Source organism: Miniopterus schreibersii, assembly GCF_964146895.1.
Source record: "Miniopterus schreibersii genome assembly, chromosome: 4".
Taxonomy (NCBI): domain Eukaryota; kingdom Metazoa; phylum Chordata; class Mammalia; order Chiroptera; family Miniopteridae; genus Miniopterus; species Miniopterus schreibersii.
Window position 1 is genome coordinate 9,956,790 of NC_138105.1, and position 23,280 is coordinate 9,980,069.

The 23,280-nt window shown below is 59.5% G+C and overlaps 1 protein-coding gene across 9 annotated transcripts in view; it reads left to right on the plus strand.

Annotated features, from left to right (window-relative positions):
* Positions 1 to 23,280, plus strand: part of FLT4 (fms related receptor tyrosine kinase 4) — a 42,892-nt gene that overhangs the window by 4,127 nt on the left and 15,485 nt on the right. For 6 of the 9 annotated variants that reach the window (XM_081136991.1, XM_081136994.1, XM_081136992.1 and 3 more), the window contains exons 2-22: positions 9,919 to 10,015; positions 10,629 to 10,873; positions 11,057 to 11,169; positions 11,294 to 11,456; positions 11,650 to 11,789; positions 12,125 to 12,293; positions 12,606 to 12,723; positions 14,950 to 15,104; positions 15,192 to 15,354; positions 16,778 to 16,904; positions 17,959 to 18,067; positions 19,072 to 19,434; positions 19,584 to 19,730; positions 19,817 to 19,948; positions 20,556 to 20,662; positions 20,937 to 21,072; positions 21,554 to 21,658; positions 21,996 to 22,109; positions 22,262 to 22,350; positions 22,495 to 22,645; positions 23,160 to 23,254. In XM_081136991.1, the coding sequence (XP_080993117.1) occupies positions 9,919 to 10,015; positions 10,629 to 10,873; positions 11,057 to 11,169; positions 11,294 to 11,456; positions 11,650 to 11,789; positions 12,125 to 12,293; positions 12,606 to 12,723; positions 14,950 to 15,104; positions 15,192 to 15,354; positions 16,778 to 16,904; positions 17,959 to 18,067; positions 19,072 to 19,434; positions 19,584 to 19,730; positions 19,817 to 19,948; positions 20,556 to 20,662; positions 20,937 to 21,072; positions 21,554 to 21,658; positions 21,996 to 22,109; positions 22,262 to 22,350; positions 22,495 to 22,645; positions 23,160 to 23,254 (3,038 nt within the window). The remainder of the gene's footprint in view (positions 1 to 9,918; positions 10,016 to 10,628; positions 10,874 to 11,056; positions 11,170 to 11,293; positions 11,457 to 11,649; positions 11,790 to 12,124; positions 12,294 to 12,605; positions 12,724 to 14,949; positions 15,105 to 15,191; positions 15,355 to 16,777; positions 16,905 to 17,958; positions 18,068 to 19,071; positions 19,435 to 19,583; positions 19,731 to 19,816; positions 19,949 to 20,555; positions 20,663 to 20,936; positions 21,073 to 21,553; positions 21,659 to 21,995; positions 22,110 to 22,261; positions 22,351 to 22,494; positions 22,646 to 23,159; positions 23,255 to 23,280) is intronic. The other 3 variants (XM_081136993.1, XM_081136996.1, XM_081136998.1) reach the window with 1 other exon arrangement.

Genomic DNA, 23,280 nt, shown 5'->3' on the forward strand with positions numbered 1-23,280 from the left:
CAGCAGGAGCCCATGGCCCAATTTAGCAGCGCTAGGGGGCCACCTCTGAGCCAGCTGGGCAGTCTGATAACACTGCCTGTCCTGACCCCAGGCAGGCAGGGGCAACTGCACCCACAGCTGTGTTGAGCTGGGAGCTCAGCATCTGCCAGGGTTCCCTCCTGCCTACACCCCTCTCTAGGGGGACTCAGGCAGCCCCCCTCCCACTCAGCCTCACCACTGCTCCCTGCTTCCCAAGATTGCCTCTGAGCTACCCCAGACCTACCTCTCTAAAACAGAGACCTGAGCCATGGCCAGGTAGCTACGTTGGTTAGTGTCCTCCCCATATACCAAGGTTGTGGGTTCGATCCCCAGTCAGGGTACATACAAGAATCAACCAATGAATGCATAGACAAGTGGAATAACAAATCTCTCCCTCTTTCTCTCTCTCTTTCTTCCTCTCTCTCTAAACTCAGTGAATTTAAACATAAATTTAAAACAGAGACCTGAGCCTTCAGTGGCCCCACAGTGATCAGCACAAGCTTCCTGAACAGGTGGTAGAGGTCCTCACCCTGGGGTCCCCAGGGCGTCCCTAGTCCCATGTCCACCTAGCACGCACCTGAGCCCCAGTGCACACCAGATCTGCGCTGCCCTTCACCCTGCCTTCCTGACTTCAGAGAGCTCCAGGCAGGGGGCTGGGTGCTGCTTCAAGTGGGAGGGGCCTGCTGAGGGCTCCCCTCTCCCGCTCCATCCCCACTGCTGTGTGCCCGAGAGCCCAGAATCCAGGCATTCAGGTGGGCTTGGGGGAAGCTCTTTTCCTCCCTCACATCTAAACTTCACCTGATGGGGGTTTGTTTATTAAGCACAAGCGCATCCAGGCGCACAGACCCAGGCACAAGCACACGTGGACCATCTGGCAGCGAGCCACGCCTCCCTGTAAAATGGGTAATCAAATTGCTTGACACTATGGTGTGTGAAGGTTTCAACCTTGTGACATAGGCTTCTTGTGCCCATTTTTGGAGACTAGGAAATTAAGGCCAGAGGGATGAAGTGGCTCACTAGATGCTAGAGTAGCTTTGAGGGAGGTGACAGGTGTCCGGTCCTAGCTGGCATGGGGGCCAAGTGGGTAAGAAGGGGCAGGCACACAGGTGGTTGTCCACATTCCCTGGGGAAAGCTCTAGAGGGGTGGGCATGTGGGATCCTAAGTGTCTGACCACCTCGGGACATTTTCGCCTTGCTATCGCAGAGACTTTTCAAATGGTCACTCCGCACAGACACATTGTCTTCTCCCAGGTCTGCCCGTGGCCGATGTGCTCACCTCAGTGCAGGACACCTCACCTCTGTCCCTCACCTCTACACCTGCCCACACTCTGTGTGCTGCCCCTTTGCCCTCTAGACCCTTCAAAGCCAGTCAGGGGCAACCACTGGTCAAGTCCCATGCTGGGGATGACACCATGAGAGGCCCTCCTAGTCTGTATTAAGGAATATCAAGTGCAAGGAGCCAGTCCTGGTCTGGAGCTGTGGGCTATGGGACTGTGCAGAGGGGTCCATGGGAGGGGCCTCAGCTTGTGATTCTGGGGCTGGAGTGAGCACCAGGCAGCTGGCAGGTGACAAAACTGGCTGGAAGGTCATGGGAAGAGCTCAGATTCTGCCCCCAAACACTGGGGAAGCTTGGAAAGGTTTTAGGCAGGGAGAAACTTGTGTTCTAGAAAGATCCTCTGACCACTGGATAAGGCCTCAAGCAGTGGGGAGACACTGGTGTGTTGAGTCAGGGAAGGGACATTGAGGCTGGCCAGATAGTGAGGAGGAGAGGAGGGGGACTGGAGAAGGGCAGCCCATAATGTCTAGGGTGGCCAGAAGGTGTCCCTTGCAAGGTGTCTGAGTGCTGTGTGTACAAAGCACTTTGCCAGGGTGACAGAGAGAGGAGAGGGGCAAGCCTGGTATTCTGGGCCATCCTGTCTTTGATGCTGGCCCTGGGAATGGTCATGACTTGGTAACCAGTCGGCTGTGGGGATGAAGAGAGTCAGGAGTGCCTGGCAGGTGACTGCCCCTAGGATGGCGAAGCTCACAGGGTCGTGGGAGGATGAGTCCGTTGATTTAAGGCCTCTACATCCTGTAAACTGCAGAAATGCAAGTAATGCAGACCCGTATGGAGTAAACAGTGGCTTCCCATAATCCTGCCCCCAAAGGTAACCTCTGACTAGCAGTTAACCTCTGCTCCTTAGTTTTCTCATCTGCAAAATGACAGGAATAGAATGGGGGGGGGCACATTAGAGATTAGAGGAGTGCCGTGTGCATAGCAGGCCAGCCCACAGAAAGTGCTAAATACACATTTGCTGTTATTGTCGTAACAGGATGTATTGGGGGTAAGAAGAATTAGGGGTCAAAGTGTATGAGCATTTTTTATTACTGTGAGGCCTGTTTGCCCACATCCTTGCCAACGCTGGGAACTCTCCATCATTTTAACACTTGCTCATTTGGGGAGTGGGGTGAACGGTGTGTGCCCTGTGGCTCAAGTTGTCTTCCCCAGTGGTGGGTGTGATCTGGTCAGGGTCTGAGGGCTGGCGAGTACCCAGCAGAAGATGTCTGCAGAGCAGGGCCTCCCAGGACTGGAGCTCAGCAGAGCTGCCCGGGACAGTGGGGAGCTCAGAGGTGGCCTTGAAGCCCTGAGGGTGGCTACCTCCCGGAGGAGGGAGCACATGAATGAGAAGAGCAGGGCCCCTGATGAAAGGATCTGGCCAAGAGCGTGAGGCTGGATCTGTGACCTGCGGCCCTGTACTGTGGCCACATCTTTCCACACCATGCTCCATCTCTTCCTCTACCATACAGCCCAAAGTCACCTGCACTCTGGCCTTTGCACCGATCCCTCTGTCCTGTGTCTAATTCCGGGACAGCATATTCCTACTCAGTCTACAAAGTCCATTTAAGCCTGTTGAACACTCCTCCCACCAGCAAGGCTTTCTGTGACTCCCCACCTCCATACTGTGACCATAACACAGGGTCACAGTGAGATGCAACAGCTGTGACAGGCAAAGCATTCAACAGGCAGCAAAAAAGAAGGGCTCCCTGTGCATGAGCCAGCGACAGTTTGTTCTTACGATGGTTCTTAATGCAGTATTATGTTATTTGTTGTCTGTAGTTCCCAGTAATTCAATGGACAGTTCACATTTCACAAGTGAGAAAACTGGGGCTTGGAGAAATTGACTTGCCCATGTCCACACAGCCAGAGTGGCATAGTGGTGCACACAGCCAGGTTCAGGGGGGACCCTCCTGCCCCAGCCATCTCAGTCCTGCATGGCCGGAGGTAGGGGGACTGGTGGCCTCTTGACCCTCACTCTTCATCTCTGAAGGCACAGAGGCTGCCAGCCAGGTGGGGGGACACCCCTGCACCTTCCCCCAGGTCTATACACAGGCTCTGGAGCAGGTCTCCCCTACTCTGCCCAGCCCTAGGGCCAATGCACGGAGACCCCAAGCCTGGCCCCACATGGCCAGCTGTCCCCCAATGCTTCTCCCTCAGCTCACCTCTTGACTGCAGTCACTGGCCTGACCCTGGCTGCCTCTGTCCTCCTGGGCACAGATGCTGAGAGTGTGGGCCAGACTGGCAGGACTGCCACACAGCCCCATCACCGACAGGTGGCCAGGGCAAGGCCTGCAGTAATGTAGTAACTGCTACCACCACACTCTGCCAGGGATGGAGGGTACCTCTGAGGTTACAGACCATCCTATGACATCCCTGTGTCACCTCCTGGACCTGGGGACAGAGCCATGGGTTACTGACATCTTGACTCCCAGGGGCAGCCCTTTGTGGCCGGGTCAGGGCCCGAGTGGAGGTAATACTCTCAGCCTCCAGTCTCAGGCACGCTGCACGCGTCCTGGAGCAGCAATAGCAGTTCTCCAGGCACAGAGAGCAGATGACACAGCCTGAGCCGGCTGGGCAGTGGGCCAGGGCCTGGTCACTCTGCAGGTGGACAGTGGGTGTGGCTGGTGTACTGGGAGAAGAAGCTGGCCAAGAGGGTGGGGCCTTTGGGGATGGGCTTCACCCTGGAGGCCAGGCCAAGGTCATGTACAGCTCCAGAGGACCAAGAAGAGCCAGCCAAGGTGGCTGACTGTGGCTCCTCTGGGCTGAGGAACAGATTGGAGGCAGGGAAGGAGGCTGCTGGGGCGCAGGGAGGCAGGCTGGCTCTCAGGGTGGTTGGAGGAGAGGAGATGGAGAGGTGTGAGGGCTGGGCCCCGGGCAGGGAGAGGCCTGGACTCAGCAGGCCTGGGCTCCTGCACAGCCGCTGGTCATCACTGCTGTGGGGCTTGGAGCTTCAGTTCCCTTGTTGTCGACTGGACCAGGGGTCCCGCCCTCCCTCCCTCCCGGGGTGTGTGAGGATCAAAGGAGGCAGTGAATGCTGGGCCATGGTCAGTGACTAACCCACAAGACTTCCTGCCCCTCCTGGCCACCCCTCACCCAGGATCCCAGTGTGCTGCTCCCACAGGCAGCCTCATGTGGCTGACGCCAGGGTCCCCGCTGTCCAGGGCTGCTGACAGCAGAGAAGAGGTGTGCACTCTGGCCTCCCTGACCTCGGCTCGGTGCCTGCCTGACTGCTCTGCCGCGGCCTGGGGGGCCAGGGCCACTGGCCAGGGGAAGGAAGAAGCCAGTTCCTGGGCCAGGAAGAGGAAGGCAGGGGGAGTGCGGCAGAGGCCAGGATGACAGTACTTCCTGCTGCGGGAAGGGAAGGACAGCAGGGACAGACAACAGCCAGGCAGGAAGGATGCTCCTTCTTCAGGGTTGCAGGTGGGGGCTGGGCAACATGGAGCCTCTGGGCCTGGCAGCCCTCAGGCCCGAATCTGCCCCAGCTGCAGAGCAGCCTGGAGGACACACGGTCACCAGGCATCCTGGGCTTTAAAACTGGAACGTGTTTTCCAAAGGAACAACAGAGCCTGACACGGTTCCAACCCAAAGGAAGACCTCAGAAGTTTATTTAGCCAGCCAGCCAGCCATCCACCTGTCCTTCCATCCACCCATCCACCCATTCATCCTGTGCACCTTTCTGTCCATGCATCCTTTCTCCATCTGCCTGCCCATCTGTCCTTCCATCTAGCCGTCCTTCCTTCCCTCTTTCCATCCACCATCCACCCGTCAATCCACCTGCCTGCCCATCTGTCCTTCCATCTGGCTGTCCTTCCTTCCATCCTTCCTTCCACTCATCCATTCATCCATTTACTCATTAAATGCCTATTTATGGAACCTTGACTCTGTGCCATGTGCTGTGCTAGGCACTGAAAAGAGGACTGTCTTCGCCTTATCCCACTGAAACTTGATGGTCTAGTAGAGGAATTGGAAAAAATAACTTAAACAAATAAGTAAATAGGTAATTACGAACTGTGAGAAGGATGAGGCAGGCCACCTGGAGGCTGAGGCGAGGAGGTTGCATCCAAGCGAAAGGAGAAGCCAGCTGTGCAGGGCATGTGAGGGGAGGCAGGCCAGGGGCAGAGGTGTGTGCAGGGGGCTGGGGGCTGGGATGGGGGGCTAGGAGAGGTGCGGCTTGTTATGGAGGCGCCTTCAGGCCTGGCGGCTGGAGGGTGTGAACAGCAGAGTGGACCAAGGGGGCATGGAGAGGGGGTCGGGCCAGCCCAGGGTCAGGAGTTTGGATTTTCCTGAAAGTTTATTGGGAAGTCACTGAGAAGAAAGCACAAATATGATTTTAAATGATCGCTAACAACTGTGTGAGAGGTGGAGGCGGAGAGCGGGCCCCAGGAGCCACGTCGGAGCTGAGTGCCGTGGGCAGGCTCCAGCCCCCAGGAGGAGAGCAGGACCTGGCTCTGAGATGCTTCAGTGGCCGACAGAAGGGCCAGGGCAGGAGAGGTGGTCACCCACTCCGTCTGGGGAGATGGAAGCTATGGAAGAGGAGTCTGGCAGGGTTGGAGAGGGTGTGAGTCTGGAGTTCAGGGTCAGAAATGTGGAACTCAGGTGTCCGTGGGGTGGCCAAACAGTGGCAGCTGGATCCTTTAAGCTGGAGTTGAGAAAGCAGTATGGGCAGGAGATAGGGAATTTGGAGGTATCTGGACGCTTAGGGGAGAGACCAGTGGAAAACAAACTGAGGAGCAGAGCATTTGGTGCTAGGCAGAGGGGAAGTGGGGGAGGGGAGAGAGACCACAGAAGGCAGCAGAGAAGGGACAGCTCTGCTCCCTGCCCACGAGAGCCCACTTGTCCTGCAGCCTGGTGGTTGTGGGAGGCCACGAAGCAGGGGCCGGGGCTGCACCACAGTGGGAAGCTGAGCAAATGGGAGGGGGGGACAGAGAGCAGAGCTTTCTATGAAGGGGAATGGGAAAGGGGCAGCGGCCGGAAGGGAGTGTAGGGTCAAGGAATTGGAGGTTTGATTTTTGTTTATAAGACAGATGACTCCTTAGAGAAATATTGGTGATCAGAAGAGAAAGGAGTCAGGTCCAGGGGGCTGGGATTCTTGACATGAGGGAGGGCTTGGCCTTGGGAGTGGGAGTGTCAGAGGGTTTTAGGGACCAGGCTAGGGGGTGGGGTTTGGATGTGGGAAGATGCTGAGAGGGCAGGGTGGCAGAGGATGGGCAAAACCACCCTGAGCTGCAGCCCCAGGGCCAGGTTAAGGGGTTAGGGTCTGACGATTGGAAGAGAAAGGGGGGCTGCAGTGTGGGACTCCACCTTTGTCCAAAGTGCTGAGCCACCAAGGGGCACGGTGGTGCCACAGGGCTGGGGTGGAGGGTGAGGCAGTAATGGACCATGGGCCATGCTGTTCCAGCGCAAGGTGAGGCCAGGAGGTGGTGATAGTGGGGAAGGTCCCTGGATGTGGCTGAAGGACTTAGCAGTGGTGGGACAAGGGCACCTAGCAGGAGGCAGAGGGGGCAGGAGAGAAGCTCAGGGAGACAGGCACTGGTGATGGTGCAGTTTCTGGTGAGGACCGGGTCCAGGGTGTGCCCGGGAAGTGAGGGGCCCAGGGTGAGTGGGAGGAGGGCAGTAGGAATGAGGCCCGAAAAGGCCAGGGTGCTGGTGAGTCATCTGTGTGGATGTTGAAGTCATGGAGAATGGCCTGAGGCGGAGGGGCTGGTGAGCCAGGAGCAGAGAATGAGGGGAAGTGACCAAGACCACTGATGACAGCTTTAGTGGGCAGTGGGTGGTGCCCTCGGAGAAGGGGAGGTGGCCATAAGTTCTCCAATGTTAAGTGTGTGCAGTGGAGAGCAGTAACCACTGCAGGGGCGGGTGGTGGTGTCCTCAGAAAGCCACATTTCATTAAGGCAGGAAGGATGGAGGACAGTGACGTCTACAGCAAGTCTGCTGATCACGCAGGTTCCAGTGGAAGTGAGTGAAGACAGAGGGGCACTGGGGCAAGTCAGGGCATATGGCAACAAAGAAGAGACTCACCTGGACTGGTGGAAAGGTTGACATGCACAGTGGATGCTTCTTTAATACAGCATTAGTATAGGGGACAGATACTTCCTTTGGTGGTACGGTGGGCTCTAGGGAGGAAGCTTCTACAAGCTCCATTCCCCCATCCATCCATTCTCCCACTCCCCTACTCCCCCATCCATCCATTCTCCCACTCCCCTACTCCCCCATCCATCCATTCTCCCACCCCCATCCCCCATTCACTCATCTATCCACTCACCCACACATCCATCCACTCAGCACCCACACATCCAACCATCTCCCACCCATTCATCCACTCACCCACCCACCGATCCACCAGCCAGCCAGCCAGCCAGCCAGCCAGCAGGAGCCCCGCAGAGGCTGACACTGTCTGAGCAACAGTGACTGCTCGATAGCATGAGCTAGACCCGAACAAGGCAGCTTCTTAGGAGGGAAGGAGCACAAATGTCCTGGGGGAAAGACTTCCAGATATGAGAAGCCTGGCGCTCTGGGATGACGATGAGAGGTCCTCGCCTCTCGGAGATGTGTCAGGAGGTGAAGCTGAAGAGAGGGGAAGTGGGCAGAAGGGAGAGGCCTGACCTGCCCTGCTTTATCTTAGAAGCAAAGGGGAGCCTTTGACATCTGTGACATCTGCTACAGCTTCATAGCTAAGGGCAGGTGTGCCTTGGATGTGCACTCAGAGAGGGAACCCTCAGCCTCTCCGGGGTACCCAGGGCAACACTGCAGGCATCACTGTGGGAATGCATGGTCCCAGGGCAGGGGGTGCTGGCGCCTGAGGCTCCTCTGGTGACACATGCCATCCATCGGGAGAGCCAGTTCTTTCATCCCCTACAGGTCCAAACCTAAGCCCACCCTGCCCCCTTTCCCGTAGCTCAGAGGCCAGTTGTCTGCCTAGTGTGGCTTCATGCAGTTTCCTGGGAAATCCCATTTGTCCTTTGAGGCCCAGGTCAGAGCTGCCCTCCTGGATTCCTTCCCGGCCCCGCACAACCCCAGTAGGGCCTCCCCACTGTGGATACCCCCTTGCCAGCAGCCCAGGTGGTGCCAGTGGGGGTCTGGTGTGCATGGACGGCCAGGCACACACCTAGAGTGGACCTGGTGGCAGAGCTCACATGGAGAAGCCCCTGGGAGTAGAATCTAGGGCCATTTTCCCACTTTAGGACCCCAGGGTTGTGCTGCTGGCTGGAGTGCCCTGGGTTCAGGCTAAGGAGGGACTTTGCAGCTGTCGCAGTGCATCTCAGGGGAGCAGTGCACTCCTGCTGGTGGGCCTCAGTTTCCCTGTCTGTACAGTGGGACTAGATGCTTGATAAGGGTTTTCCAGCCCTGGCCATCTTTTCCATTTGGTGCCAAAATGAGATCTTGGTATATGGAGGGTACTGCCCAGGTGCCTCTTCCTAGGGATGTTTGTAGTGTGGGGGGTTAGGGTGGTATAGAACCAACTAAGGTGGAGCCCCGAGCCTCGGGAGCTAGATGGGGGAGGGCAGAGGAGCTGGACCTATTGGGATGGAAGAGGCTGGGGCAGGATAGTGGGCTCTGCGCCCCAGGAGGACAGGGACTTGGGGGGAGGGACAGGACACAGCCTTGGGCCTCTAGCCATGCAATCCTCTCTTCCTGTTGTCTCAGGATGGTCCTGGCAGGATACATCTGCCCGAGTTCCAGATCCAGACCTCCCTGGGGCCTGCCTGAATCTCTCTCTCTCTCTCCCTCTCTCTCTCTCTCTCTCTCTCTCTCTCTCACACACACATACACACAACACACACACTCTAACATGTCAAAGTCCATATGTGCACACACTGACATGTCAGAGACATGTCACATATACACCAACCCCACAAAAACACAGATCCATGCCCGTAGGTAGAGACAGACACACCTGGCGAGATGCACGCCTATACACATGCGCTTGCACGCACGCACATGCCATTACCCTGGTAGGAGGAGGGGGGGTGAGGAGCTGCAGGGCCAATGGCCAGTGTCCTGAAGGGCTGTGGAAGGGTTCTCACCTAGGCGAGGTGGAGTTGTTTGTGTACTTGTGGGAAGAATGGGGGGCTGAGGCAGCTAGTGGGGCTGGAGGGTGGACAGAAGTTGTGGGAGCTGAGGAACCATGAGTCAGACTCCGTGGGCCTGGCAGAGTATGAGGTCCTGGGGGAGCTGAGGCCCTCGGTTCCGGGCATGCTTGGGGACAGTCTGCACTGTGCAGGAACCCCTTGCAAGCAGTGGCTATGGGCCTGAAGTGCAGAAAGGAGGGGCCTTCAGGCAGATATGTGGGGGTCACAAGGCCGAGGTGACGCGCTGCATGTAGGCCACCCCCAATGTAGGATGGGGTTTGCAACATCCCCAGCCAACACCGTGCTGGCAGCTCTGCTCATATGGGGCCAGAGGTCTGGGCTCAATCCAGGCCTCCATCAGCGCTCACTTGGGTGGGGCCGAGCCAGTAGCTGAGGGCTGGGAGCAGCCTTGTCCATGCTGCCCAGAGCCCCTGCCTGGGGAGCGGTCTGCACCTGACTGACATTATCATGTGAACTCATGACCCAGCGCCACACTAACCCTGTCTTCTCCAGGCCTGGGGAGTGGCTACTCCATGACCCCCCCGACCCTGAACATCACGGAGGAGACGCACGTCATTGACTCCAGTGACAGCCTGTCCATCTCCTGCAGGTACTCGGCCCCCTGCCAGAGGAGCAGGGGCCTGGGTCCCTCCTGTCTGTCAGGCAAAGGAGACTAAGAACTGAGGCAGGAGATGGTGACCGAGAGCCCAGGAGGCCGCTCTTCTCCAGGGCAGAGAAGCCTCAAGGCTTAGAGGGTCTCCCGGGCGCGTGGGTCTGGGAGCTTGCAGACACAGGCATCCTGCACCCACCTACCCCACAGCCACCCCTGGTCACTTTGCATGGACCACAGACCAGTCACCCTGCACCCACCCCTGGGTCACCCCACACTGAGCACAGGCCACCCCATTCCCACCCCTAGGTCACCCTGCATCCACTTCTGCAGCCACTGTTCAGCCCAGGCCAGTTACCCTATTTCAAAGGCCCCAGGCATGTTCTCCCTGCAGCTCAGCTATGACCGAGGCCCAGGCTTCTCTGTGGGCCAGCCTGCCACACTGAGGCCCTGGCGCCAGGCAGAGGCCCCGGGGACTCAGTGCCCCACTGTGGGTCCATGGTGTGTGCCCTAGCACTGGGCTGTCCTGACGTCTGGGTGAGACAAGCTTTGGGCAAGCTGTGGCCCTTGGGGCTGCAGTGGGGCCCCTCTTGACCTCTGCATCCTCTGCCAGGGGGCAGCACCCCCTCCAGTGGGCCTGGCCAGGGGCTCAGGAAGCGCCAGCCACAGGGGGAAAGGACAGCGAAGACATGGGGCTTGTTCGAGACTGCGAAGGCACGGATGCCAGGCCCTACTGCAAGGTGCTGCTGCTTCCCGAGGCCCATGCCAACGACACGGGCAGCTATGGCTGCTACTACAAGTACATCAAGGCCCGCATCGAGGGCACCACCTTGGCCAGCACCTATGTATTCGTAAGAGGTGAGGGGCCCAGCCCCACATGCTCCTGCAGCCAACGAGGTGGTAGGCAAGGTCCTGGGGGGGCAGCTGGCACCCCCACCCCCCGGCCTACGGACCTTGTGGGACTGCCATTGTGTCCCCCCACCTGGGCAGAGACCTCCCAAGCTCCACCTGCCCTTCCCACAAACTGCTCCCTCTCTGCAGACTTGGAGCAGCCATTCATCAACAAGCCAGGCACGCTCCTGGTCAACAGGAAGGACTCCATGTGGGTGCCCTGCCTGGTGTCCATCCCTGGCCTCAACATCACGCTGCGCTCGGTACAGCCCCCCCCCCCCCCCCCCCCGGGATCCAACCCTCCTGTCCTCTCCCTGGGAAATGCAGCCATTGATCTGGCCAGGAGGAAGGGGCAGCCAGGTGCTGATGGCCACCATGTCCCTGCAGCAAAGCTCAGTGCTGCAGCCTGATGGGCAGAACGTGGTGTGGGACGACCGCCGGGGCATGCGGGTGTCCACTCCGCTGCTGCGCGACACCCTGTACCTGCAGTGTGAGACCACCTGGGGTGGCCGGTCCTTCCTATCCAACCCTTTCATCGTGCACATCACAGGTAGGGACTGCCGGGGCCACAGGGTCATGGCCCAGTGACCACTCCCACGTCCTGGGGTGGGGAAGGCAGAGACCCCCAATTCTCAGTTATGGGGCTGTGGGTGCCACAGCTGGTCTTAGTGGGTGCCCTGTGCCCTGCACTCTCTGCGCTGTCCTGGTGAGGGGCTTGGGGGTCACCATTCATGTGTCACCAGGCAACGAGCTCTATGACATCCAGCTGTTTCCCAAGAAGTCGATGGAGCTGCTAGTCGGGGAAAAGCTGGTTCTGAACTGTACCGTGTGGGCCGAGTTCAACTCCGGCGTCACCTTTGACTGGGACTACCCAGGGAAGCAGGTGAGGCCAGCAGCTGCAGGGGCTGTGCCTGAGCCACCTCCAGGAGTCCCCATCACTGCCCACACCTGCCCTGTGCCCACCCTGTCAGAAGTCCCCGTCACCGCCCACACCTGCCCTGGCCCGGCACACACTGGCCTTTGTACAGAGGAGGTGAGGACTCAGCTCTGCCCCAGGAGCCTTGGTCTGATGGGGAAGTTCTCCCACCCTAAGGACAACTCTGGGTCCGGGTCCCAGGCTCCGGAGGCACTGCTGGCTGAGCTAGGTGTGTGCTTTTGGTGGTCAGCTCTGCCAGAGCCTGCCTGTTCTGACTCTGGACTTCCCCTGGGCACGGGCAGGCTGAGCGGGGGAAGTGGGTGCCAGAGCGGCGCTCCCAGCAGACTCACACAGAGCTCTCCAGCATCCTGACCATCCACAACATCAGCCAGCACGACCTGGGCCCATACACATGCGAGGCCAACAATGGCATCCAGCGGTTCCGGGAGAGCACCGAGGTCATTGTGCACGGTACGTCTTGGACTGGGTCAGCGTGCCCAGCAGGGCCCAGGTAGTCATCAAGCCTGGGGAACAAGGGTCCATGTGCAGCTTGGGCCCAGGGTCAGAGGTCATAGTGTACCAAGCAGTGTGTAGTCTAGCCCAGGGGAAGGGAGGGCTGTGAGTGGATGGCCTGCCTGGTACCCACACCCTGGTGGACAGAGCGAGCCCCAGTCTGCAAGTGTCTGTCCTCTGGGGGTGCAGAGCCATAGCTGAGAGTCCCTGGGCAGTGGTGGGTAAGCGATGCCAGCCCCTGGATTTACAGTGATGCCTCCCATCTGGCAGAAAAGCCCTTCATCAGCGTTGAGTGGCTCAAGGGTCCTGTCCTGGAAGCCACGGCGGGAGACAAGCTGGTGAAACTGCCCGTGAAGCTTGCAGCGTACCCCCCACCGGAGTTTCAGTGGTACAGTACTGGCTTCTGCCCCTCACTACCTGCCAGGCCTTGTTCCAGAACTGACCTTGAGTGAGAAGGGCAGCATCCTCCCAGGCAGGGCCTATGCCCTGAGACCCTGTGAGGAACTCCTCTGAAGACACTCTAAGGAACATGCATATAATGTGATAATTCAGCCAAAGGGAAGGTTGGTTGGAGTTGCTGCTAAACTGTGAAACTTGTAAATGCCAGCCTCCTGCTGTGTAGGGGTGTGGTGGGCACAGCGCTGGGCTCTATCTCTGCCCTGTGGCAATGGCTTCAGGTTTCCTAGGCCTCACTCCAAGCAGGTTGCCACCCCAGGGCCCCCTTATCTAGAAATTCAGAGATGCCACAGGGGTTTCACAGATTGTTAGGCCCTCAGCTAGGCCTGAGCTGTGTGGCAGTGAGTGAGTTTATGGAGGCAGGCTGCTGAACCCCAGCTTTAGTCTGTGACCTAAGAGTAAGGTCATGGGGTCAGTGAGGGGGGCCCTCAGTGGTTGCTCGGCCCTTGCTCAGCACTCCCAAGAGCTCCCCCAGAACTCAGGAAGGCACAGCACCCCCCCATGTACCCTCAGGTTGTCTGAGCAGTCCACGTGGCCCAGCCCTGGGATGTCACACTCTAGCCTGACCTCCATCATAGAGATGAGGAAACAGGCCAGGAAAGGGGAAGGGCATTTCTACCTGAGCCCATAGACCCCTAGGAGGCCCTGCTCTGTCCTTCCCCAGCTGCCAGAGGAGCCTTGCCTGCCTTAGCCTGGGGCACCTTCCTTCAGACAGAACAACTTCTTCTGAAAGTCTGGATCTGGGCATGTAGATGCTCCAGACGTTCTCAGCAGGAGTTCAGTTCACTGGAAGCACGCTTCTCTTGGGAGGGCCTTAGGATCCCCTGGTCCTGGGCCTGGTGTGACCCTGCCTCTGAGGCCACAGACTTTGGGGTCCATCGGGGATACCTGGTACAAGACCAAGGCCCTTAAGGCAGGGTCCTGAAGGGCACTGATGCAGCCTGGAGGCTCCCTCACAGGTGTGGCCTCCAGGAGACACCTGGGGCCCTGGCTCCTGTCCTCCAAGGCCATCAGGACTGACCCTGCTCTGGGTGGCTGGCTGGTTGTGCTGCACCTGGGATCTGGCCCAGGCCTGATCCTCGATCAGCTGGCTGCATATCCCATTCCCACCACATCTGGTCTTTCTCTTCCCACTTGGCCAACATCTCCCTCCAAGAAGTGCTCAGCTGGCCCCATTGTTCATGGAGACACTTTCCCCAGGGCACTAGTGGTCACCACAGCCCCACAGGGGCCCATGCTTTGAGTAAGTGATGATTATGAGTAAGTGAATGGGTGGAAACCGAGCTGACACACAGGCTGGTCCTTAGCTTCTGAGGCGCCCTCTGTGTGCACAGCAGGAGGCTGACACCAAGTGCCAGACCTCTGTTAGACCTCACAGCCTTTCCAGAAGGTGCATTTCATTCCCCCGGTTTTCAGATGAGGACACGGGGCTTGAGATAGTGAAGGGTTTTGCTAGGATCACAGATGAGGCAGGCAGCAGACTCAGGACTCTGTACCAGAGCCCGCAGGCTGTGTGGCTTCGGCACGGCCCTGCCCTGCCCTGTGACCCCAGGCTCACAGAACAGCTATGTCTGATGCTTGGGTACTTGATTGCATGTTGGAGGGAGGGGGGAACAGTGAGTTCAAGCTCCAGGAAGAGCAGAGTCGAGAGAGAGGCAAGGCCCCAACATGGTAAGGGTCCAGGCTGTGCTCCCTGGGGACTGTACCTCCCCTCCTTCACTGCACCCACCACTGAAACCTGTGAGAAAGAGACGGCCTACTGGGAAGGGGGAAGGACACTCCTGTGCTAGGCCTCTGAGCCTGGCTGCCGAAGGCTGGCCCTGGCCACAGATGGCCAGAGAGAAGGCACATGCACCGAGCAGTAACTCACTACCTGTGGGGAGCAGGGACTGTTAAGCATGCTGTCGCAGACCTCAGTGTTCTTGAGCCTGTCGGGGTTGTGGTCATGCATGGAGACCACCTCCATAGCTGTTAGGCCATCTGCTCCCCAGTGCAGAATCCGCTGCCCTACCCTGTACCCAGCAGCCTCCTGGTCTGCAGGGGTCCTGCCTCCTGACAGTACATTCCCATTGTAGGGGTTGGGGTGTTGCAAGGAAAGAGTGCCTGGATGGGGCTGGGCCGGGTCCATGAAGCACCCTGAACTCCTTTTCTGGGCCAGGTACAAGGACAGAAAGGCTGTTTCGGGGCGCCACAGTCCACATGCCCTGGTGCTCAAGGAAGTGACAGAGGCCAGTGCAGGCATCTACACTCTTGCCCTGTGGAACTCCATGGCCGGCCTGAAGCGCAACATCAGCCTGGAGCTGGTGGTGAATGGTAGGGGTGGGTGGGATGGAAGAGGGGTAGGTGGGCAGTGGGTGTGGTCAAGTGGCCGGCTGACCAACTGCCTGCCTGTGCCTCTAGTGCCCCCCAACATCCATGAGAAGGAGGCCTCCTCCCCCAGCATCTACTCCCGCCACAGTCGACAGGCCCTCACCTGTACTGCCTACGGGTTGCCCCCTCCTCTCAGCGTCCAGTGGTACTGGCGGCCGTGGACGCCTTGCAAGACCTTCACTCAGCGCAGCCTGTGAGTGTGGCTCCAGCCTGTTTTCCCTACTTGCCAGCCCTGTCCCCAAACTCAGCCATAACCTCCACTCACTGCCACTCACCCCTCCCAGGAGCCCTGCTCTAAACTCAAACCCTGGCATGATTGCACTGTAGCCAATCCCTGACATCATCCCATCTGAGTAAGGCTCAGACCCTCCCTGCATTAGTCAGGCCCACCCACCTACCTGGAGAGCAAAGCCCCCAGGCACAAAACTATCATCAGAGAACCAAGGAGTATGCCTCTGGGCATCCAGGAGGACACTTCCTGCCAAGCGGGCAGAACTGGGCCACTTTTCACGAGATTTGTCCTGAGCCACATGGCACACCAAGCATGCCCATGTTCATGAGCTCATCTGTGCAGCACTTACAATCATCCCTTACAGAAAAGGAAACTGAGGATTGGAGAAGGGATGTGACTTTTCCAAGGTCACAGCTTTAAGCAGCAGAGCCTGCCTAGCTGCTGGCCATGCTTACACTGAATTCAGCGCCAACAGGACAGACAGGCTGGGGAGAACTCTCAGGGCAGAGACAGCTTGGACAAGCAGGGGACAGGAGAGGAGGGTGCAAAAGTAGGCAGAGGTCTGGAAGGCACTAGGGAGCCAGGGAAGAGTGCTGAGCAGAGGAGTCTCAGGTCATATTCGCCATTTAGCAAGAGATCCTTGTTAGCGGGTTGGATGGTCGGTCACAGGCTAGGGAAGGACAGAAGCTGGGAACCAAGGGAGGGGACAAGGCAGCAGCACTGGTAGAGGGGCTGTGGCCCCAGCATGATCAGCGTGGAAGGCTAAGTAGGGGTGGCCTGTGGGCCTGAGCCCACAATGTCCAAGGCTCATAAGAGATTCTTCTAGATCACAAGGCTGTGGGTCACTGCTGGTACCTCAAATTTGCTTCCCTCTGATGCTTTACCATTAGTTTTTACCAACTGCCAGTGCTCTGGGGCCGCTGTGCTCTGCTAGGGGTAGATACAAGCCTCCCCAGGGGCCCCAAATCCTAGTGGGAGACCCAGATCCCACCTGGCCCAAGGAGGGGCTGCAGGGAGGGAGGGAAGAGGGCTTCCTGGAGCAGGAGTGCTAACTTTGCTCCCTTGGGGATCTGGGTGACTTTGCAGGAGGCATACATGTGAATGGGGGCTGGGAGGGCACAACATGCTGGAGGGCAACCACAGAGCCGCAGAAAGCTGTGTCTGGCAGCCCCCACAGGGTGGGTTACAGGGCCCTGGTCATAAAGAGTGGAGACGGTGCTCCAGAAGCAAATGCTCCTACCCCTTGCTCACCCCGGCCAAAGGCCAGCCTTACCCACCGCAATGCAGAAGACAGCCCTGAATATGACAAAGGCTCAACCTTACCCCCACTGTGGGCCCTCCCCGCCCATGCCTCTGACTGGCCCTTGTCCACCCTGGTCCCCAGCAGCAGGCGGCAACAGCGAGACCGCATGCCACAGTGCCGGGACTGGAGAGAGGTGACCACGCAGGACGCTGTGAACCCCATTGAGAGCCTAGACAGCTGGACCGAATTTGTGGAGGGGAAGAACAAGGTATGGGCCAGCCATGCTGCTGACTGGCAGGGAGAAGGCGAAGGGAAGGTGGGGAGCCCTCTCCCGCCTCGGTTTCCACCAGGCCTGCAGGGCTCTGACACAGCAGCTGAGTGCATGGCCTTTCTGCAGGTCTCCGGGCCTCAGCTCTCCTGCCCGCATGTGGGGGGCAGCACCTCCGGCTGCCTTCCCAAGAAAGACAGATAAGATTCATGGGCTCCAGCTGCCCACTGGCTCCAGGCTGGGGGCTGGCCTGGTCCCCACCAAAGGCTGCTGAGCTCTGGCCCAGCCTGGGGGCAACACTTAGAAGAGGCCAGGCAGGGGAGGGACTGAACAAAGGCACCCACTTCCTACAGTCACTTCCTGTTTTCCTACACACCTCCAGAGCTCTTCCTGTTCCAGGCCTGGCCAGGAAGTGCCCAGCTTAAAGTAGGGGGGTCTTTGGATGGTAGGCAGGGCTTGTGGCCCTCTTCCTTTCCCTGCTTCCAAGCTTCCTACTCCCCTAGGCCAGAGTCCTTCTGGACGTCTAGGACCCAGCCCCTCCCCTTGCCACTACCCAGGGCACTGAGAGAGGTGCTGTGGGCAGCCCTGGAGTAAATGTGCACTTATCGCAAGGATCTCACACGATGACCTGCTGCTCATCTTAGGCCACAGCCTGACCCTTGATGTGACCCCAGCCTGAATCCTGACCCTGGCTTGGACTGGCCCAGCACCACTAGGCCCCTGTCCTCTCCTCAAATGGCCACAGCCTAAGCACATCTACAGCCAGAAGTCTTTCTGGCCCTACCTTATGCCACTGTCTGACCCCAGCCACTGCTGATGCCAGCTGTCCATAGCACTGTCCCCTGACTTTTCTGACGAGCCCCTCCCTCTGCTACCTGAAGGCCTTACTTTCTCTTCCATGCCTTATATCCCTGGCCTTGAACTCCATCACCTCCAGCTCAGAGCCTCCATTTCCCCCATTACTCTGATGGGCACAGCGGCTTCCTTGCAGAAAGGGAAGGTTGGGTGGGGGGACACAGGCAGGAAACAGATCCTTTGTCTGTGCTTTGCCCAGACGGTGAGCAAGCTGGTGATCCAGGACGCCAATGTGTCCGCCATGTACAAATGCATGGTCTTCAACAAGGTGGGCCAAGACGAGCGGCTCATCTACTTCTACGTGACCAGTGAGTGACTTGGGCGGTTGTGGTGGAGGTCAGGGACCATGCGGGCATGAGAGTCTCCTGGGAGAGAAGAATGAGACCAGGTTGGGAACCACTCAGGTTCTGGTGACTGTGGGGCACCCAGGAGAGATATCCAGGGCCCATGAGGCCCTGCGCCTGGGTAAGAGGGATAGATTTGGAGACCATGCTGGTCCACCAGGATGGAGTGGCACCCTCTGCCTTAAGTCCTGGAGGCACCTCCTCACCAGGGGTGCCTTCCTGCTCCCTGAAGCTCCACCTAACTCTGCCTCCCTCCCACCCTCTTCCCAAGCCCTGGATCTGAAGAGGTGGCTCATGGGTGTGTGTTGCCATGGGGAGAAGGTCCATAGATTCCTCAGATTTTTCAAACGTGTTACTGACCTCAGGAGAGTTAAGAAGCCCATGAAAGGGAAGTCACTGGGCCCAAGGGTGTGTGGGAGAGGGGGTGCTGGAAGAGAGATGGAGCCAGAGAGAATGCTTTGGGTGGGGGAGAGGGAGAGGAGCCCACAGGAGCCTGACAAGGAGTGGCCAGAGGAAATCGGAGCAAGAAAGCTGAAGCTGAAAGCTAATGAAGCAATGAGATTGCTCCACGGAGAGGACAGTGGTGGGGTGTGGAGGACGGTGGCAAGGCAGGATGGAGACTCAGGCCCCCACTGGGTCTGGTGACAAAAATCTCACTGATGGGGCTACTGGGAGAGGCAGCAGCTGGGAAAGGTGGGGACAGAAGTGGGCTGGGGCATGTCCAAGAGAGAGCTGGAAGGAGGCAGGCAGGAGGAGAGCCTGTGGGGCTGACTTCTGTGGATCGGAGTCCCTGGTCAGTGAGGGGGAGTGAAGGGGTGAAGAAGACTCTGGGTGGTGTCCCTGGCCCACACCTACCTGACTGGTACCTTTGGTTGAGAGCTGAGTGAGTCCCAAGGCCAACGGGAAAGGAAGAGCAAGCACCTGGCGGGTGAGTCACAATGTCAGGGCGGTTCTCCCTTCCACTCCAGCCATCCCCGACGGCTTCAGCATTGAATCGGAGCCATCGGAGGAGCCCCTAGAGGGCCAGGCCGTGCGCCTGAGCTGCCAGGCCGACAACTACACTTACGAGAATCTGCGCTGGTACCGCCTCAACCTGTCCACACTGCACGACGCACACGGGAACCCGCTGCTGCTCGACTGCAAGAACGTGCACCTGTTTGCCACGCCGCTGGCCGCCAGCTTGGAGGAGGCGGCGCCGGGGGCGCGCCACGCCACGCTCAGCCTGACCATCCCCCACGTGGCACCCGAGCACGAGGGCGACTACGTGTGCGAGGTGCAGGACCGTCACAGCCACGACAAGCACTGCCACAAGAAGTACCTGTCGGTGCAAGGTGAGGCCGGCAGGGCCAAGGGGGCCAACTCGGCCCCTTCGTTCAGCTTTGTGCCCTCAGTCTCCACCCTCTCCTCTCTGGAGGCCCCCTTCCTGGTGGCCTCTGGCTTTCTGCACCCCACTTAGCTCCCTCTTCACTCCTGCCCCCAGCCCTGGAAGCCCCGCGGCTTACGCAGAACTTGACCGACCTCCTGGTGAACGTGAGCGACTCCCTGGAGATGCGGTGCCCGGTGGCGGGGACACACGTGCCCAGCATCATGTGGTACAAGGACGAGAGGCTGCTGGAGGAAAAGTCCGGTAGGGAGCGGCCCCGGACTCGGGGTGCGGAGGTGCAGGAGGCCAAGGCCCCACCTAGACTCGAACCTGCGCCCCAACTCCCGCAGGAATCGACCTGGCGGACTCCAACCAGAAGCTGAGCATCCAGCGCGTGCGCGAGGAGGACGCGGGCCGCTACCTGTGCAGCGTGTGCAACGCCAAGGGCTGCGTCAACTCTTCGGCCAGCGTGGCCGTGGAAGGTCCGGCCTCGCCCCGCGCCCGGCCGCCCCACCCCCCGCCCGCACCGCGCGCCTCCTTGTGGCCACGTCACGACAGGCGTGCCCACCAGAAGGGGGCGCTCGCGGGGGGTGCCCCGGCAAAACACACACACAGGCACAGGCACAGGCACACACACAGGCACAGGCACACACACACAGGCACAGGCACACACACACACACACACACAGGCACACACACACACACACACACAGAGGCACACACAGGCACACACACACACAGAGGCACACACACAGGCACACACACACAGACACACACACAGGCACAGGCACACACACACACACAGGCACACACACACACAGGCACAGGCACACACACACACAGAGGCACACACACACACACAGGCACACACACAGGCACAGGCACACACACACGCACACACACAGAGGCACACACAGGCACACACACACACAGGCACAGGCACACACACACACAGGCACAGGCACACACACACACACAGAGGCACACACACAGGCACACACACACACAGGCACACACACACACATACACACAGGCACACACACACACACACACACAGAGGCACACACACGGCTATTTCTGCCCGCCCAGGCTCCGAGGACCGAGGCAGCATGGAGATCGTGATCCTTGTGGGCACTGGGGTCATAGCCGTCTTCTTCTGGGTCCTCCTCCTCATCATCTTCTGCAACATAAGGAGGGTGAGCTCCTCTCCCCAGCTCCTCACAGGGTCTCTCTCCACTCTGGCCAGCCCCAAACATAAGGAATAAGGTCCCTGTCCCGGCTCACCTGGAGGCCTCACCTCCCTGGAAATCTCCCCGCCCCTCCCGGTGGGGCTCTCACTCGACCAGAGATGGCCCCACTGTCCCCTCCTTGATGGAGCCTCGAAGGAGAGCCCGTCTGTCCTGGACACAGTGTCACCCAAGTCCTGGAGGTGTGCCCTAGCCAATGAGCTGTCCCCACCCCTGCTCCCAGCCAACCCACGCAGACATCAAGACCGGCTACCTGTCCATCATCATGGACCCCGGGGAGGTACCCCTGGAGGAGCAGTGTGAATACCTGTCCTACGATGCCAGCCAGTGGGAGTTCCCCCGGGATCGGCTGCACCTCGGTGAGGCCAGCACCCAGCGCGCCCCACCCGCCTCGTCCTACCTGACAGAGGCAGCAGCAGGCTGGAGCCCTGCAATCCACCCACTCTCAGAACTCATGCCAGAAAGTCCCGCCTGGCCCCCCCTGGCCTGCCCTGCCCATCTGAGAGTGCAGCCCCAGAACCACAGCCAGGGCTCCCAGTTCCCAGGCCCTGGAGGTCACCCCCCGCTGCTCCGAGCAGGGTGGGCCCGCGGCACCTGCTGGGAGAGGATGCAGGCTTTCCTGTCTGCCTCTCCTCTCCTCCTGCCCGCGCTGCTCTCCAGGCTCTTCCTGTTTGGCAGAGGGGTTCCCAACCTGTCCTGGGCCTTCCTGTCCCGGGCAGATGGGCTCCTTGCCGTCCTGGGCCTTCCTTCCGGGCCCTCCACGCAGGCTGCCCTTGCTGCCCATCCGTCTCCACCCTTACCTTAGTGCCGCTCACCTGGAACCTGCTCCCTGCCCCACAGGGAGAGTCCTGGGCCACGGGGCCTTCGGGAAGGTGGTGGAAGCCTCGGCTTTCGGAATCAACAAGGGCAGCAGCTGTGACACTGTGGCCGTGAAAATGCTGAAAGGTGTGGGGTCAGCGGTGGAGGGGCCTCGGAGCTGGTGAGGAGCGGCAGCTCTGGGTGGGCTGGGAGCGATGTGGTGCAGGAAGAGAAACTGAGGCTCAGAGCCAGGGTCTCACACAAGGTTCTGCAGGGAGTCCATAGGAGCCCGAGCTGGGCCTGGGGCTCAGGTCGCAGTAATCCTTCCCAATCCCACCTGAACTTCCTGCCTCAGAGGGGCGGCTGGGCGGCGCTGGGGACCCTGCGTCCCGGTGGCTGGCGAGAGCACCAAAGGTGACTTAGCAGGGACTGGGGCCCAGGCGGGCGGACCTGGCACCAAGCGAAAGCCCTGTGTCACCTCCAGAGGGCGCCACAGCTAGCGAGCACCGCGCCCTGATGTCGGAGCTGAAGATCCTAATCCACATTGGTAACCACCTCAACGTGGTCAACCTCCTGGGGGCGTGCACCAAGCCTAACGGTGAGGAGCTTGGGCGCCCGGGGAGGGGGGGGTGCGAGGGGCCTGCGGAGCTGGGGCAGAGGAGGGGTGGTGGGCGGGGACGTTGCTGCAGGACTGGCCCTCCCGGGGGCCTCGCTCACCAAGCACCCGGCCTCCGCCCTGCCGTGTCCCAGGCCCCCTCATGGTGATCGTGGAGTTCTGCAAGTACGGCAACCTCTCCAACTTTTTGCGCGCCAAGCGGGAGGCCTTCAGCCCCTATGCAGTAAGTGGGCACCCTGCAGGGCCAGAGTGCTGCGGTGAGGCCGCGGGGTGCCGAGGTGCGGGGTGCTGAGGTGCGCCGGGGGTGATGCCTCTGCCGTGGTGGGGGGAGGGAAGAGGCTTCGGACCCGCTTTGATTTATCCGCAGGAGAAATCCCCCGAGCGGCGAAGGCGCTTCCGGGCCATGGTGGAGGGTGCCAAAGCTGATCGGAGGAGGCCCGGGAGCAGTGAGAGGGCCCTCTTTACCAGGCTCCTGATGGGCAAGGGCGAGGCGGGGCGGGCCACTCCCATCCAAGAAGGTAAGAGCCTGGCTTCCTCCTGCCCCAAATGTGCCTGGCACCATAATGCCCCATGAACAGGGGACTGTGGGATAATGTGGCCCAGGGCCCTCCGGGAGGAGCTTAGCTGGAAGAGGGGCTTACAGGGGAGAGCATGTAATGGGTTCTGCCTTAGGAAGGGAGGGCACCTTGGGGCCAGTTTTCATTGAAACTTTTAACATTTGATTTGGGCATCACTGGATGAATAGGAGTTTGCCTTGCAGAAGGGGGGGGGCAGACAAGTAGACGTAGCAAGTGCAGAGGTCCAGCAATGCAGCCGTATTCACTGACCTGGAAGTAGTGGGTGTTGTACAGAGTGGAGACTGAGGCGTGGAGAGAGGGCCCAGGTGCTTTTAGCTAGTGCCAGGGGCCTCAGAGGCCTGGCCCAGAAAGCTGCAGCAAGGGTTGGATGAACAAACACTCCCTTTGGGGTGGCGTGGAAGATGGGAATCATGGAGGGGACCCTCTCTTGAGCCCCCCTTGCTCCTTTATGCAGCCGAGGACCTGTGGCTGAGCCCGCTGACCATGGAAGACCTTGTCTGCTACAGCTTCCAGGTGGCCCGAGGGATGGAGTTCCTGGCCTCCCGTAAGGTGACTGCCCTGGCAGGCCCTTCAGA